This window comes from Penicillium psychrofluorescens (genome assembly GCF_964197705.1).
Source record: "Penicillium psychrofluorescens genome assembly, chromosome: 3".
NCBI classification, from domain to species: domain Eukaryota; kingdom Fungi; phylum Ascomycota; class Eurotiomycetes; order Eurotiales; family Aspergillaceae; genus Penicillium; species Penicillium psychrofluorescens.
In genome coordinates, this window is record NC_133441.1 from 828,265 (window position 1) to 843,766 (window position 15,502).

The 15,502-nt window shown below is 52.2% G+C and overlaps 4 protein-coding genes across 4 annotated transcripts; 3 read left to right on the forward strand and 1 right to left on the reverse strand.

The window, feature by feature from the left end:
• Positions 1 to 4,998: 4,998 nt before the first annotated feature.
• Positions 4,999 to 6,348, forward strand: PFLUO_LOCUS4442 (Gluconate transport-inducing protein; the record flags this gene model as incomplete). Its single annotated transcript, XM_073781793.1, has 1 exon — positions 4,999 to 6,348. One exon carries the CDS (start codon positions 4,999 to 5,001, stop codon positions 6,346 to 6,348), a length of 1,350 nt encoding a protein of 449 aa, XP_073638512.1.
• A 3,446-nt stretch (positions 6,349 to 9,794) lies between these two features.
• On the forward strand, positions 9,795 to 10,725 carry PFLUO_LOCUS4443 (uncharacterized protein; the record flags this gene model as incomplete). The annotated part of the gene is made up of 3 exons (XM_073781794.1): positions 9,795 to 9,894; positions 9,939 to 10,269; positions 10,347 to 10,725. The coding sequence occupies 3 exons, from the start codon at positions 9,795 to 9,797 to the stop codon at positions 10,723 to 10,725; spliced, it is 810 nt and encodes a 269-aa protein (XP_073638513.1).
• Positions 10,726 to 12,202: 1,477 nt separating this feature from the next.
• On the forward strand, positions 12,203 to 14,014 carry PFLUO_LOCUS4444 (uncharacterized protein; the record flags this gene model as incomplete). Its single annotated transcript, XM_073781795.1, has 2 exons — positions 12,203 to 12,740; positions 12,801 to 14,014. The coding sequence occupies 2 exons, from the start codon at positions 12,203 to 12,205 to the stop codon at positions 14,012 to 14,014; spliced, it is 1,752 nt and encodes a 583-aa protein (XP_073638514.1).
• A 394-nt stretch (positions 14,015 to 14,408) lies between these two features.
• PFLUO_LOCUS4445 (uncharacterized protein) lies at positions 14,409 to 15,329 on the reverse strand (the record flags this gene model as incomplete). The annotated part of the gene is made up of 1 exon (XM_073781796.1): positions 14,409 to 15,329. One exon carries the CDS (start codon positions 15,327 to 15,329, stop codon positions 14,409 to 14,411), a length of 921 nt encoding a protein of 306 aa, XP_073638515.1.
• Between the last annotated feature and the right edge of the window lie 173 nt (positions 15,330 to 15,502).

The following is a 15,502-nucleotide window of genomic DNA, read 5'->3' on the forward strand; positions in this document are numbered from 1 at the left end:
TTTACAGTTCATTACGCGCCCCGAAATAGCAGCCCGATGGAGTTCCTGTCCAGAGTAACATCGTCTTGCCTATCATGACGAATGGAAAGCGATTGTGATAGTCGTGTAGAAAGCAGATCGTCCCATCACAGACGAGAGCGCGACTCAAGCCGTGTTAACCAACACCCAAGCATCGGCCCCACGCTGATCCCAACCAAAGGTGTGTAATAATAGAGTCTCGAAATCTCCTACAAGGAAACTACTTGCGCTAAGTTAGATTGGGGCCAGCTAGTTCCTCGTTTCTCGTTCCTCGTTCACAAGCAGGAATAGGATCAGGAGCATCTTGAAGGGGGAGAGACATGGGATGAGTCCTTGGCCTGAACCTGGTGTTTCGGCATTGTTCTGCGTGAAGGTTACACTTTCAGGAAAAGGATTCAGGGTCCAGGATTGTTCGGCGGCCCAGGAGGAGCCAGGGCGGAAGGAGCCTACGGGGGGCGCTTTTTGGGCCAGTTTTGCTTCAGTTTACCCCAGAAGGGATGCACAGGCCATGGGAAATAAATAGAAACACAAACTACTGCAGGATGACCTCAGGGTCAACGGCTAGTTAGTTAAATTGTATTCAAAGACCAACTATGTACGTGGATCGACACTGTTGAGGAGGCATTTTGGAATGAAAAGGGGGCCGAAGGATTGGACTCCTGGTCGAAGCCTTATGTAGCTAGAACGCCTTGTGAGGCTAGATTGTGCGTGAATCAGTAAGTAGCGGCGTTGAAACTGGAAATATGTAATGAGTTTTTGGCTGCTAAGTCTACCATTGAGATGATAATTCGTTCGGGGCTGCTACTATTGAAGTTATGTAAACTTAAAAAATAGGTACAACTGGACGTGCGTGTTACCTGATATGCACAAAGACACCAATGCTCTGCTCGACTGAATAATTGATTGATTCTCTCTATTATTGTCCGATGTACTGTCCAACTCTCCCATTGTTGCGGCGTTAGCTATGTTATCAATGCTCGCTCTGTCAGCATTCCTACCGAAATAGGTAAAACAGAAGGCCAAGCATTTCACCCAACTGGAGACCTCTCCCTAGCGGGCAAATCAGAGCGACCGGCAACTCCGGCCGAAAGAAATACATTAATGCTCTTTAAAAAAAAAAAAAAAAAAAGCCTAGGGCCCACTCGCACGGGGGTCAATGTTCACTGAATAGGCGAATAGCGGAGCTCGCTTAACGCTGCCGGACGCTTTCACGCGACTCTAGATAAGTGAGTGGGCTTGTGCACCCACCGTGGCTTGAAAAGTGAGCACTAATATGCCAAGGTATTTCAATGTCGTGCCAAGGGGGCCCAACCTTACCGGGGTTAAGCATAAGCCATTAGTCGGGCAGTGTCCGTCTGGTTTGTGTACGAGTCAGCCATGTATTTATTATGGGATCCATCCAGCTGACACTAATTTAACTTTTTTTTGTTTATTATTATTATTATTATTTTTTTTTTTTAAACTATCGTTTTCGTATTTGCGGATGATTGCATGCCACATGGACAACTATGTGCCTACGGTGAGACAACGGAATCCACTGGGCTGGCGTTAATTGAATCGCTCCTCCGTATTCCCCCTTGGTCCCAACTGGTGCGGTCTCGGTGGCCGCTTTGACTGGTGCGATCGGATAACTAGGGTTAGGCAGCCTTCCTGGGTGCGACGGCGCCTTGGCTTTCCTAGGGTTATTTATTTAGTAGCCTAGGTTTTGTGTGTACGCACTAGAGGATGGACTATACCTGCACAGCCATCCCAAGTGTACAGGGGAGGGGGGGCAAAAAAAAAAAAAAGGAGCACATTCCTGATTCATCATAGTAAGCGTTTAACAATGATTTGGCTGACAATCATTTAACAGCTTAATTATGCTAGTGGAGATAAGCTCGTGCGTCGTTTCACAATCTTATTTATTTCCAAGGTTGCAATGAATGCATGACGATACAGAACGCGTCGCAACCATATCTCAAGTAGAGTTGATCGGAGTAGAGCAGTGCCAGTTTAGGGCCCGCCATCATGCAGGCTCACGTCATGGCCCCCTCCCCCCAGCCCGAGGATCGCCGGCAGTGCGCGAGTGATTGGTACGCCTAATAAAAATACGACCAGGGCGATGAAGTTAATTTTGAGACTTTATGCGACGCTGGGAGGAAGCAGGGCTATGCTAGGCGGCCTAATACGCGATGGAGATCACTTGTTACATACGAAACGTCTATGACGATGTAAAAGGAATTAATAATGGATTTTAAAAACGTGGAGACGGAGTCAACTCAAAATCTAATGCAAAATCCTGCCCAAAACCCACCCACGGTCGGCAGTGAAAGAAAATAACATAAGTGTGGCGGCTTGGCCCGCAAGGGTAGAGCAGAGTTGGCGATATGGTTAGCGAGCGGGTGGAGTTTGATTTCCAGGGAGACCCACCAGCCGGATGGAAAAATATCTGATCTGAGGCCGTGGCTATGTGGAAACGAAATCAGCCTCGCCAAAAAGGCCCGCAAAAGCAGGATAATCACAAAATAAAAATAAAGCTCCGGTAAGACACACTACCCTAAATGTAGTAATAGAGAGTACAGATACAAACCCGACGACCAACGTTTAGTGCAGACCAAAAACAGGGAACAGCAGACAACCGAGTCATGGTGCTTATTATTATCTCCTTGTTGCGCTAACCAAACTAGGAACTAAGCCCTGGCCCTTGTCCGTGTTGGTTAGTAATCCATATCCCCTGGCCTATCATAATGTCCGGAGTACAGTTTCCAGTTCACTAGCGTCTGCTTTTATGTATCATGTCGCACTCCATATCCCGGGTAGGCGGAAGTCGGAGAGCGTAATGGTTGCACGAGGTGAAACTACTGCTGCAAGCCTCGCCGGAGACTAGCTGAAGGCAAAGCCTATCATGACTCTGTTAAAAGGTTAGAAAAAACACATCCCCCATGCTAAAATCCCCCCCAGCCCCCTTGTGCATATGCGCTAGATAGTCTTGTTGGCGATACGCCTGCTCTGTGCGGCTCTAGGTTTCGTCCGTACATAACAAGAGTGGAATAGCCATCAGGTTTAGCGCCAATGCGCAATACGAGCCCAGAAATCCCATTCTTGGAAATACCATCCTCCGAAGCCCCAGATTGGCTGCTCACATTCATTGCAATGCCTCTTTCAACGAGGCTGGCCGTCGGAGAAGAACTCCAAGGCTCCTGAGCAAGGCGCATAGTTAACTGTCGTATTACTACAGAAGGTGAAACTGTAATCTATATAGGGTAGTCCGTACGAAGCCCCATTTGGGGGGCTATTATAAATGATCTTCGGCGGGATCTGAGGGTGAAAGGAAGAGAGCCAAACCTCACCCGCGTAATCCTTTGTATAGCGGAGGTCCCATCATGATTGTTACGTGTTAAACTAAATGAGGATGTCACATCGTGTTCGCCACCGTCCGTAATCTTCGCATCCAGGATATTCCCATTTCGGATATTCCACGGCTGACCTGGGCGAACCTTCGACTTTCTTTGTATGCAATACAACACAACGCTTTGATCAGCTCAGTTCGAATCGCAAGGCTCGTCGATACCAAAAAGAAAAAAGAAAAAGTAATGATAAAACCAGAATACGAGTACGGGCGCGCCCATACGATCGCTGCTCTAACTTGAGTTTAATTTGATTTCCTCTCTGGGGATAGTCGGGTATTCTATCATCCTGTTGGATGATCAAAGTACAGTGTTGGGGCCTCAGTGCAGCGATAATAACACAGAACATCTCTGGGATCGACGTGCAATGGGCGCTCATAATCAATAATCATGGTCCGGACTGGTAATAATCAGAACCAACGTGTGACCGGCTAGACCGGGCGCCAAGCACCGAGTCAACAAATAAATCCTCTAAGCGAGCATAAAGTTCAGCGCCGCCTCGTGTCGGATTAAGCTTAAGCTTCAGCGCAGTCGACGCACCAACCACTTTTTACACGGCGATCTGTGCGCCGTACGGTATGTATTGTATTTATTTATGGGCCAGGAATGGGGCCGCCTTGCGAAGGGGGGGCTGTCTTCCCCCCCTCTTTTCTGCCCGGATCAAGGCCTCGATGCGAACAATCCCCTGAACTGACTTTGATGTCATATCCTATTTATTCTGCTTGTCCTGTGCAGACACATTGGCATTCTTCTTCTCTTGCCACACTCCCTCGCCGTCCCATGGTTCGGCGGCCACCCTGTGCTCCGGATTTCGAATAATAACAGTTAGCTTTCAAGCTTAGTTGCCCTGTCTCCACTCAGCCCAACTTTGTTCTCATTCCTCTTTCCACAATTCGGCGTTTGGCAACCTCCGTCCGTCCCCGATCTATCGGTGGTTCCCTTATTTAACCTTCTTTTGGTTTTTAATTAATACCCACCACTGCCTGGTTTGGGTCCCGTGGAGAAAACAGGAAGAAAAAAAAAACTAGTTTTCTGTCCTGCTGTTTCTCCTTCCCTCCTCTTCCTTCCTCTTCCTTCCCTCCTTTGCCGAAACAAGGCTAAGCAACCCGATCCTCAACCTTGTGGGGTCCATAGCGTGAGTTTCTTTTTCTTACCTGTTTTGGCCGCCACGGCTTCTGTGTGCCTTTCATCGCCCGCCCCACCCACCCTCTTCTTTCTTCTTCTTTTTCAAAGGAAATTTAATTACGGCCACTCTAAATGCTTGGCTTGATCCACTCCTGGCGCTCTTATATACTTTGGCTACTTGGCCTTACCCCAAACTCGCTCTATCTATCCGTTTAACCTCCTGTCTCCCCTCCTGCCTCCCTTCCACTTCTTCCCTCCTTCACTCTGCCTCTCCCACATAAAAACACTTAACCCACCAATCAAATATCCCCGACAATACTGGCTATCCACCAACACAACAGCGATTTTCTGACCTCTTGCAGCCTACAACAAAAGGCCAGTCGTCATCACAACCTCAGCCTCTCAGCCCGTAAACCTGGCCATCAAATCTACTCCCCCGCTGGGGTCGTCCGTTGATTTACGAGGGTGGATGGAGACGTATTACGGCCACGTCCGCACGCCGGCGGACGCTATTATCTTGTTTGAGGCATGCCGCATCGGTCTGCTGCCTCGTGTGCAACGACGACTGTCAGAAAAAGAGCGCCAGTCTATTCGGTCGGGCTCCGTGTTCGTCTGGGATGAGCGTGAAGCGGGCATGCGCCGGTGGACGGATGGAAAGTCCTGGAGCGCCAGCCGTGTGTCTGGCAGCTTTCTGACCTATCGGGAAATGGAGGGCAAGCGTGGTGGTGGCAGCGTTTCTCAGAATTCCGTGTCCAGAGGCGGCAAGACGCCCGAAAGTCGGGGCAGCGATGAGGAGCGAGGAGATGGCACCGATGAGGGGCCCGATGGCTATCGATATAAGCCCGACGGGTTAATGAAGCAGTCCTTCAGCATCACCACTTCCACCGGCCAGCACCTTCACCTCATCAGCTACTACTCTCGCTCTCACCCTTCCGCCTCCAACCTGCAACAACCCACCACCGACCCCGCGCTGCGCCATGTTCGACCCCAGAAGGGCCTGTACCCGGAATCCACGGTCAACGACCAACAAAATCTTCCCGTCGTCACTCGGGGTCCTATGCCCGGAGCAGCATACGCCATCACTCCGCATCCTATCGGCGGATTCACACGAGGCACACCGGCCCCGCCCTACACACCATCGTACGCTTGGCCACCCACTCCTCTCAACACCCCACCGACTGTCGCCGTGCCCTACGGCGGAGCCTATCTCCCGCCGGTGTCAAATGGATCTCCTTACGCTCAACCACAACAACAACAAGTCCACCCTCATGCCTTGCCACCTCCACCTCCGCCGAACCTACCTGCATTTGACCGACCATCACATCCCGAAACAACACTTGCTCCCGCCAGTGCACCGCCCGGTATGACCGTCTTCCCCGGCCGATCACCCCGCCCAATGCACGAGCAGCCACCACACAGGAGCCCCCCGACCTACGCACATCATCCTCAATCTCACTTGGGCGCATCGCCACGAACACCGGGTGCTGCTATTGCTCACATCAATGGTCCCGCGCGCAGCCCTCACCTGTTGAAGCAGGGTTCTCCCGCTTCATTACAGCCTCTGAACCCCATCGGCACGCCCCCCAAGCTCCCAGAATCATCAAGTTCCGGCACAGTCCCAAGCATTGGCTCTTTGATGAACGGTGCCTCGCTGGCTCCGTTGTCTTCGGCGACTCACACTCCCGGTGGTGCTGGCTCCAGTCCAAATACCAATGGCGGCAGCAGGTCCGAAGGACCTCGGGATATTCCCCACGAGAAGCTTGGATTCGGCGGCGAGGACACGAGAGCCCTCCGCCAGCTCGACCGGGTCTTCATCTAAAAAGAAAGCCAAAAAGGAAGAGCAAAGAAGAAACTGCTCTTACTCCTCGACCCACCCCTCTCTGGTTTTCTGCCTTTTTTTTTTTTTTTTTTTTCTTATCTATGTTCTCGGCTCTTTCCACCGGGGCTTTCTTATGATTGAGATTGTGTTTTCTGTGATATCCTTACCCGTTTGCTTGTCTTCTTTTCCCCTTTTGGATCTTCCCATTCGTCATGAGCATCTATTGCATGGGTCGCGCGATTTCTTTTTTTTCTTCTTCTGTCTTTTACGTTTAGGTTATGGCTCGTGGGGATTCAAAGGGAATCTATTAGGGGGCCATTTCATACATACTTCATTATCTTGCATTGGGATCGGTCTACACGGATGGGATACGGTTCCGCTTCTTCGGGTATCTACTTAGTTAGTCAAAGGACTTGCTTTTGGTTTTATTGCTACTTCGCGTGCATACCTTTTTGTAGAATATTGGTAACAGTAAATCTGCCGCCTCTGGTAGCGATCGGCTCTGCGGAAGAAAAAGGAGTGAGGCAATCGTATTCGAGTTTTAGCCTTTTTGATCAGGAAAGGATAATTTCACGGACGTTGAATCTATGACTGCAGGCAACTTGTAGTACGCGACATCATCTAAGTAAAAGTACAAGGAGGAATCAGATCAAGAAAGTAGTACCATCAGTCACCAGATATTTGAGTCTGGCTTTTTTTGGCAATCAAAGAAAGTAGATTGAAACTAGCCGTCATGTGAAGGGCCTCAGCCCAGGTCATATAAGACATTACGGAAGTTCATCCCCGTATAGATGATCAGTGACGGGTGGCCTGAAGGTGATGATCACAATGAGGAGCCAAGGCGATAAGATACATCTACGTTTGATACCACTGCATCTCCGTTCTGAGCTTCTCATCAGGCATCGAGTTTGTCACTTCCAGCAGACCCGGGAGGGTTTCTTCGGCGCGGGGAGTCCTCTCCGGGACTGAAGTTGGGATTTCCCCGGTCAACTTCTTTTCCAGCTCTGGCTGTAGCTCTGGTAGTGGTGGAAGCGTCAAGGAGGAAGAATTATCTATCCACTTGCGCTTATACCGGCTCTCAGGAACCGTTTCGCTAGATTTATTGGCGTTTTGCTCACGCCTGGATCTTTGGCCGGCCTCGGGGTTGGGCTGTAAGGTCTTCCCGTCGATTGGGGAGTCAATGATCTCACAGTGGTTGGTGAGGCAACTATAGAATTCATCCCAGCTTTGAACAATCTGAGAGCAAAGAAGACATTGTGTAGGGCAAGGCAGTTCTTGGCAGGCATTGTTGATTTCCATCAGGTCGGTATTGAGCAGGCGATGGACGGTCACAATGTGCATTTTGAGCTTATCGCGTCTACGCTCGTAAATGCCGCAGCCCTGTGGACACCAGTATATAAATCGGGGCTGATGAGAAACCTCAACGTGGCGCTTAAACGTTCCGCGGTTTTTGAAGGTATGGATACGATAGGCATTCTGAGGACAAAGTAGACAATGATATGTAGGGGAATCCATTTCTTTAGGCGGAGTCCCCTTCCTCTGGCCATCATTGAGCGGTGCGACATCTTCTCGCAAGAGCTGGGTTTCCTCCGAGAAGCTGGGTGTGCGGGAATCAGCGGAGTTCCCCAGTCCAGAGCTAGCGCCAGCATAGTTGTCCCGGTGGTTCAGAAGCAATTGTATAATTTCTGCATCCGGTTTCTCCATGGCGACTCGCAGAGCAGCCTTTCCCTCTCGGTTTTGAATTGGTTCCAGAAGTTGCGTTTCCCCGAGCCTAGCAGCAGCCAGGAGAGTCTCGGGATCTCCCAAAGACGGGAGTCGCATGTCTGGAAAGCGGCTCTTGATTTCTTCAAAAATTTGCGAAGCGGGCAAGCCATACGAAATATTCGGTTCCATACCCGCTACGACCACTCCGAAGATTGAATTGTCCTGGGCATCTATAACCCATGATCCGCAGTTTCCAGGCACTGCATCCATTTAGTGTGTTGTTTTGTTTTCGCTAACCAGCAGGTACACTCACCTGGCACCATCCTCAAGGCCCAGACGTCTTGAAACCCCAAAGGTGGCACGTATAATCCGCATTTTGTGTCAGAGGCAGTCGTTTCAACTGGTGGTCCAGTGCCAACAGCTGCCCATAGAGGTCTGGAAGAAGGACCAGATGAAGCTTTACTAGGGAAAGCAACAGTATCTTTCAAAATAACGGGGTTGAGAAGAAGCCTGTTTTCGTCGAGGGTGTTCAGGCGAACAAGAGCCCAGTCAGATTCTAGGGAGTAGAAGGACCGCTCACGGGGAATCGATCCCAGCTCTTTGAAAAATTGGGACTGGGACTGAACATGAGCCGTGCCTGTTTCGATTATCGTCTCAGCATTCCCTGCATCTGAATGATTGCCTGCGAGATCGCTTCCCACACTGTCATAGTCAATGTTGGACTCCTCTTTCTGTGAAGAATCACCGTCATCGTAGGATTTGAGGAATGGATGGACCACTGTGAGTCCGTATATTTCCCCTCCAACAATGACTGTGCCTCCCATGGTGGCCACTCTCGAAAAGAGTTTACCCTCGGCCCTCCCAACTTGGAACAGTTGCCCACATATATTCATTGTATCCTTCAGTTCCTCCTCCAAGGACTCAGTAGGGGAACCCATGTTTAAGGCAACTCTATTCTCAAAGCCATATACCCGAAACCCCCAGTTGAACAGCTCACCATGCTTTTCAACGAGCTGAACAGCCTGTCTCGTGACTTTAGGGTTTGCACAGATGATAACCGCAGCAGGATGACTCGAATGCCATTCCCGGCCAATCATCCAACAGTTGACGGAATACGGACTCTGTTTTTTGATCTTATGGTAGATCACTGTGTCGTTGTCTTTCAGAAGAGGTTTGATAATGTTGGGGTAGATATGAGTGTTCCACTTCTCGGACACTTTGCTCGCGGGACTCCAGGCATATTGGTTGTCGAATGCCCAGCAGTGTTGCTGGTCGACCGATGCCTTCTTCTCGTCCACGCTTAGCCCGTCCCAGAACGTTGGTGTTGTTCTTGTGCGGACGGCCATGGCGAGAGGAATCCTGGCTGCCGTTGTCACTTGGTCTCTAGGATGTGCTCCATCCTGCAAACCCAACCCCCTCGCCCCCCTCAGGTGGGCTGGTTATTTTACCTGGGTGCGTGAACGCTTTCCCAAATATGGGCATTGGAAGCGGTGATCCTTCAGCCGCCGCCATATCCTTCAGGAGGCTGTGTGGGGGGAAGCAGGGCTGGGTACGAACATTTGAGAGATGAACTACAAGCTAGAGTCAAAATTTAGTATATCTTTTGCAATTGATCCTCTGGTAATCCGTGATTGATCGCAAATCCTCAGCCCTAAAAGCCAGCTTACTCCCATAGCTATGGACTATGGACCCTCCCTGTTGACAAAAGCCTAGAAGCCTCCGATGCGTTCGTGGAGTACTACATGAGTCAACGGGTCCTGATCGAGGCCCACGGACTCAAACTCCACACGCACCAAGATCTAATCGACCTGATCAATTTCGTCCGGGCTCGGATAGGCATCCGTGGAGTCAGCTGGTTGTCGATTTTCGCAGGGAAAATGACCGAGTTGGTCCGGCGCTGCCGGCTATCGAAGTGGCGGTCCGCATCTGGTTGCTGGTCTCTATTGATGACTGGGAGCCTCGCCAATCGCTGCAGGAGTACATCTGTGTGCTATTTCCGCGGACCGATGGGGCGCCTCTCCCGCCTTTGTTGCCCGACGACTTTGCCTTTCCTTTGTCGTTTAATATCACCAATCTCGGACTGATCGGGGGGTTTGAGATTGTCTGGACGGAGTGCCTGCATGACCATCTTTCGTTCAGTGTCGATGAGGAGCAGAAGAAGGTATTGAAGATCTTCCATTTGTCTTCGTTCCTGCAGGGGTACCGATATAGTTCGTGGTACGTACATCCCCCCCATTAAGGGTCACAACTACCTGTATGTAGTATTATGGTCTTACTAGATGGATCTGGTCTAGTTCCATATTCCCTCCGGGCCTCCTCGAAGAAACGGCCCAAACGCTTTCCCTCCTCTTCCCATCCTCCAACCTGAAATGCCAACAATGGATGCGCAAGGCCCGTCGGCGCGAGGATATCGACCTCGAAGCCGGAACGCTACCCGCCACATCCCGCACTATCACCCAGTACCCCTACTGGGGGCGGCAACTGCTCGAGCTACTGGACGAGTACGACCGAACAGAGCCGACGACAGTTAAACAGTGGATTGCGGATAAGCGGAAACCAAACCAACGGTATACGTTTTGGATTGCGGTGGTGGCGTTGGCCCTTGCGCTCGTGTTCGGGTTCATTCAGTCTGTCACCGGGATTCTACAGGTTGTCCAGCAGCAGCGGCGTTGATCGCGCATTACTAGATTGGGAACTAGGGAAGGCTAGAGTTTAGGGCGCTGCGATTTCGGCAAATCAAAGTAATGATCTGCTTGTCAACAATCTTGCTAAATTGCTATGTTGTAATGATGTCTAATGGCAATTGAGAGGGCTGCAATTTGGCTCGGCTTTCCCGCCTCTATCAGCTAGCTTTGTCACATTTGGCCCGCGAGCTACTAACTAGCAGGGGTGTGGTTCAGCTCTTCCGAAGTGACCCCGTTCCAGACTCGGCATACTTTCCTTTTTACTCTCGCCGGGTCAGGCGGACCGGTCGCGCACAGGCGCCCATGAATTCTGGGCTCACTCTTTGTTTCCCCTGTCTGGCTTGCCCCCTGTTGCCTCCGCATTCCGTCCTTTGATCTATCCTTCCATTGTCTGGTCGGTCTTTTGTAGTCTTTGTTGCAATCTGAATGCTGGTCAGGCTCCACTGCGGGAGACGGACACGGGACGAGCCTTGCCCTAACGAACGAAAACCGGGCCCAGGACCCGCCAAATGATGATGTCGTAATCTTGTATAGTAGTATGTATACAGCCCAGCACGCGGGGAACGAGTGTCAACCACCTCCCTGGAGAGAATGATTGGTGCCAAAGCGATCACCCAGGGCTTCGCTTCTCCTGCCCGACCGATCGCTGAAGATGAAAGGGTGGCTGGGCCAGACTCCGCCCATCGTAGACATGGATCTTGTGGTGACTCTCTTGCCCCCCCTCTCCGCTCGGCTAACGAACTAGAAGCAGGCAACTAGCAGGGATGGCTCCGACCACCCCGAAACTCTCGCGGGTTTCCACTCTGGGTGATCCGGTCTCAGCGGGATCCGATCATGGGCCAAGTCAAGCCAAAGGTTAAACCGGTGCGAGGGCGCTTCCCTGTTGGTCTCCCGGCAGATCCCTCGAGCCTTGCAGCTCGCCGAAACCCCGCCAAGACGAATCGCCACATTCCGACGGTCGAGTGACAGGCTGCTGATCTGGCCGTCGTAATAGGCCCCTAACCCTGTCTATTCCCTGCAGCGGATGTCCGTGCTGGAGTCGTACCCAGGCGATCTGGCCCACTTACCCCAGATTGAGCAGGAGAGCAGAAGATTCCAATGCCGGCTAGAGGGTGATGGAGGAGCGTGTCCCCTGGAAAAGAGGGGAAGAGTAAGCCGCTCGGGGGATATCCCGGCCAGAGAGCAGGGGGTTACAGAAATACATCTGGTCGTCTAGTGTGGGGGAGAATGGTCAGTGGCTGCAAGTGTTTGAGGCACAAACATGCCCCGATCTACGAGGAAGTTTAACCGCGAGGATGATCCATTGTGGAAGTTAACAATCGACGGAGACCCCCACGTTAGAAGCTAATGGCAGCACACGTACATTAGTTCGTACCCAAGTACTTAACGACGCTCTCGTCAGCGGTGGATCGAGTGACACTCCCCCTCCTCCTTCTCTCCCTCCACCTTCCCATGTCCACCAGTCAATGTTGTCCATGCAGGGCTCTCCCATGCCTGCTCGCCTGAGTGACCTCGACACCTCCTCTTCTTCTCTGATTCTCACGCCCCACCGAGCCAGCACCTCCGTCTCCACCAGCACGGCTAGTCCCGATGACGGTTCTAGCGAGTCGCCCGACAGCGGCGATGGCTCGTCGCAATTCCTCTCGCCCGTGAGCGACTTCCCTCGACCGCACCAGATGGACCTCATGTCCCCCAAAGTCGAGGAGCTCGATGGCGATGACCTGCAAAACATCAAGTCGGCCACGGTGGAGACCGTCCCGGGCGAATCCGTCGCGGTTCCACGGAAACGTGGGCGCCCACGCAAACACCCGCTGCCAACTCCCGGGGCCCAGGTCAAGGTGACCAAGGGTCGCTCCAAGACCGGCTGTATCACCTGTCGGAGGAGAAAGAAGAAGTGTGATGAGACCAAGCCGGCGTGCCTCAACTGTCAGAAGAATGCCGTCGTCTGTGAGGGGTATCCGCCCAAGGAGATCTGGAAGAGCGGACGACAGAAGCAAGCGAACGGTCCGTCGATTTTGGGATCCAGAGGTGTCAAATTGCCTATTTCTGACTTTCCCCTTCCAGCTCAAAGTCACTCCCTCGCCGCGGTGCCACGCCACCTGCCCCTCCTTATCGACGGCATCGAGACCGACATCGATCGTCGCTTTCTCGACCACTTCGTCTACGGCTTCAGTCGCGTGCTGACCCTCATCAACGATGACTCGAACCCGTTCAAAGAGATCCTGCTGCCCATGGCCACCCAGCACCGCGGCCTGATGCACTCCCTCATGTGTCTGTCGGGGTCGCACTTGTCCGGGCTGGATCCCGAGCCGAAGCTGAAGGACCGGAAGTACTTTCACTTCCATCGCGCCATCCAAGACCTCAAGGACAACATCCTTGCAACGTCCCCCTCGTCATCGTCACTCCCGCAAGCCTCGAATGAGGACCAAGAGCTGCTCGTGGAAGACCCGATCATCGCATCCACCATCGCGCTCAGTCTCAACACCATCTGCGAAGGCGAGACCAACGGCGAATACCGTCCACACATGGATGCCGCCCGGTACCTGCTCGTGTCGCAGCAACCGCGCAATGAGAAGTTCCGCCAGTTCATCGTCGAGTTCTTCCAGTACCACGATGTCTCGAATTCTCTCACCTCGCTCGATCGCAGACCCGCCCTTCTGCCCAGCAACATGCGGCTCCCCGAATTCGTGCCAGGCGCCCAGGCAGGCATGTTCCTGGGTGTCTTTGACGGGCTCTTTAACTATATATCGGAGGTGACCCAGCTCCGCGACCGAATCCGCGAACGCTTCGACCAGGGCTATGAGCCAGCAGTGGACTACCAAACCCTCAGCGAGGCCGTCTCCATCGACACCGCCATCCGCACCTGGGAGACATCACACGAGCCCGACACGCCCAACTGGTTCCTAGCCCAGCTATACCGCCAGTCAACCTGGGTATACCTATACCGAACAATCCGGCCCTCCCGCCCAAGCGAGAAGATCAGCCAGGTCGTCGAGGACGGCCTATCGTACCTGGACCAGCTACCGCAGGATGCAGGTGCTTTTAGCATTGTTCTCATGCCGCTCTTTCTGCTCGGCTGCTCGGCGTTTATCCCCGAGCAGCGCGAGCGCGTCCAGAAGGGGTTCGATGCGCTCAAGGCGTACTCGAACCTGCGCAATATCGAACCTGCTTTCAAGGTGGTTGCGCGCGTGTGGGAAATTATGGATACCAAGATGGAGGATAGCTGGGATTGGGAGAAGATTATCCGTGATATGAACATGGACTTCCTCATCACCTGAGTTCTTTTTACATGTTTTTTTTCTGATTTGATACCCGTTTTCTATCTTTCCTTTATGATTACCCCGACTTGACAAAGTGTACTTTGGAATCGGATGTACCACCTGGCGTTTTTTTGTTATTTGTGGGGTTTGCATTATTGGTTGGTTGGGCTGCTTCGAGGCGATATCGTGGAAGGCCAAGGGGAGACAAAAACTCTGGATGGGGGCTATCTGTTTTTTCGTTCTTCTTCCAATTTTCCCTCAGTGTTCTGAGCCGCAAAGGCCGAGCTGAATTGGTGTTTGGTTGGGTGGATGAAGGAGGAACCCGAGTTAATCGTTTCGACAGATAATTTGGCTGCGCAGTTGTATATAATCCCATCCATCGTCTGTTCAAATCTCCCCTTCACCTCTAGTCTCATCTCGGCTCCGCAGACACAAGCAAGAAATACGGCCGATGCCTCTCATTTTTCCACTCCGGCCTGGACACCACGTCCTCCCTCGCCGGCGCCCACTCCTTTAGCCCCGTAACCACAAACCCATTCTCCAGCAGCAGCGTCACATACGTTTCAATTGTGCGATGATACTTCCTCACACTCTCAGAACCCAGCCAGCTCGTCTCCCGCAGTCCTTCCTCGCAGTAGGAATTTAGTGGCCACACTGTACACGTAGTGCCTTTTTCTTTCTCTTCTTGTTCACCCGTCGCAGCAGCAACAGCAGGAACATCCCTCCACTCCGGCGGAGGGCATACAGGCGCCGAGAAGATAGGATGCTCAACCGAGAAAACCAACTTCCCTCTTTTAGAATTGTTTAGAAATTGAGAACCCGAACCCGAACTTGAGCCCTGGGCCCCCTTAACCAAACACGCGTGAATCTGTCGAAACAGCCCCCCCAGATTCGATATGTAGTGGAATGTCAGCGAGCTGTACACGAGATGGTATGTATCGGTATCAGTTTGGTCGAGGCTGAGAGTCTCCAGATCATGGCGCTGATAGGTTATCACATCCTTGGGATTCGGAGCACTGCTGTCATAACCACCATCATTGTCGTCGAACTTCTTCGCCCGCTCAATCATCCGCTCTGATACATCAATTCCCCGAACGGATTCTGCGCTCGCGCTATCCCGCGCCCAGCGGCTGAACCAGCCATACCCGCAGCCCAGATCGAGGACTTTGCAGTTTTGCAGTCCGTTCGTTGTGTCGGCGTTGTGGCTCAGAACCATATCCCGCAGAACGGGCCATTCCGGAGCCCCGCTGAGCCCGTGTTGCGAGCGGGGGAGCGTGCTGTACGCTGTGAAGAAATTGGGGTTGTCGTAGATGTTTTGCGTTTGGGGGGACATGGTGGCACTGGTTGGGAATACCGTGGTTGTTTGCTTGCTGTATCCGGCAGTTGGTAACTAATGTCGTTGTAGAGTCGAGGTGTAGAGTTTTGGAGTGGATAGATCGAGTGCTGGCGGCTTCACCCGAATTGATATTTCCCTTATTGGGTGCCCGAGATGCAGCACTAACTGAG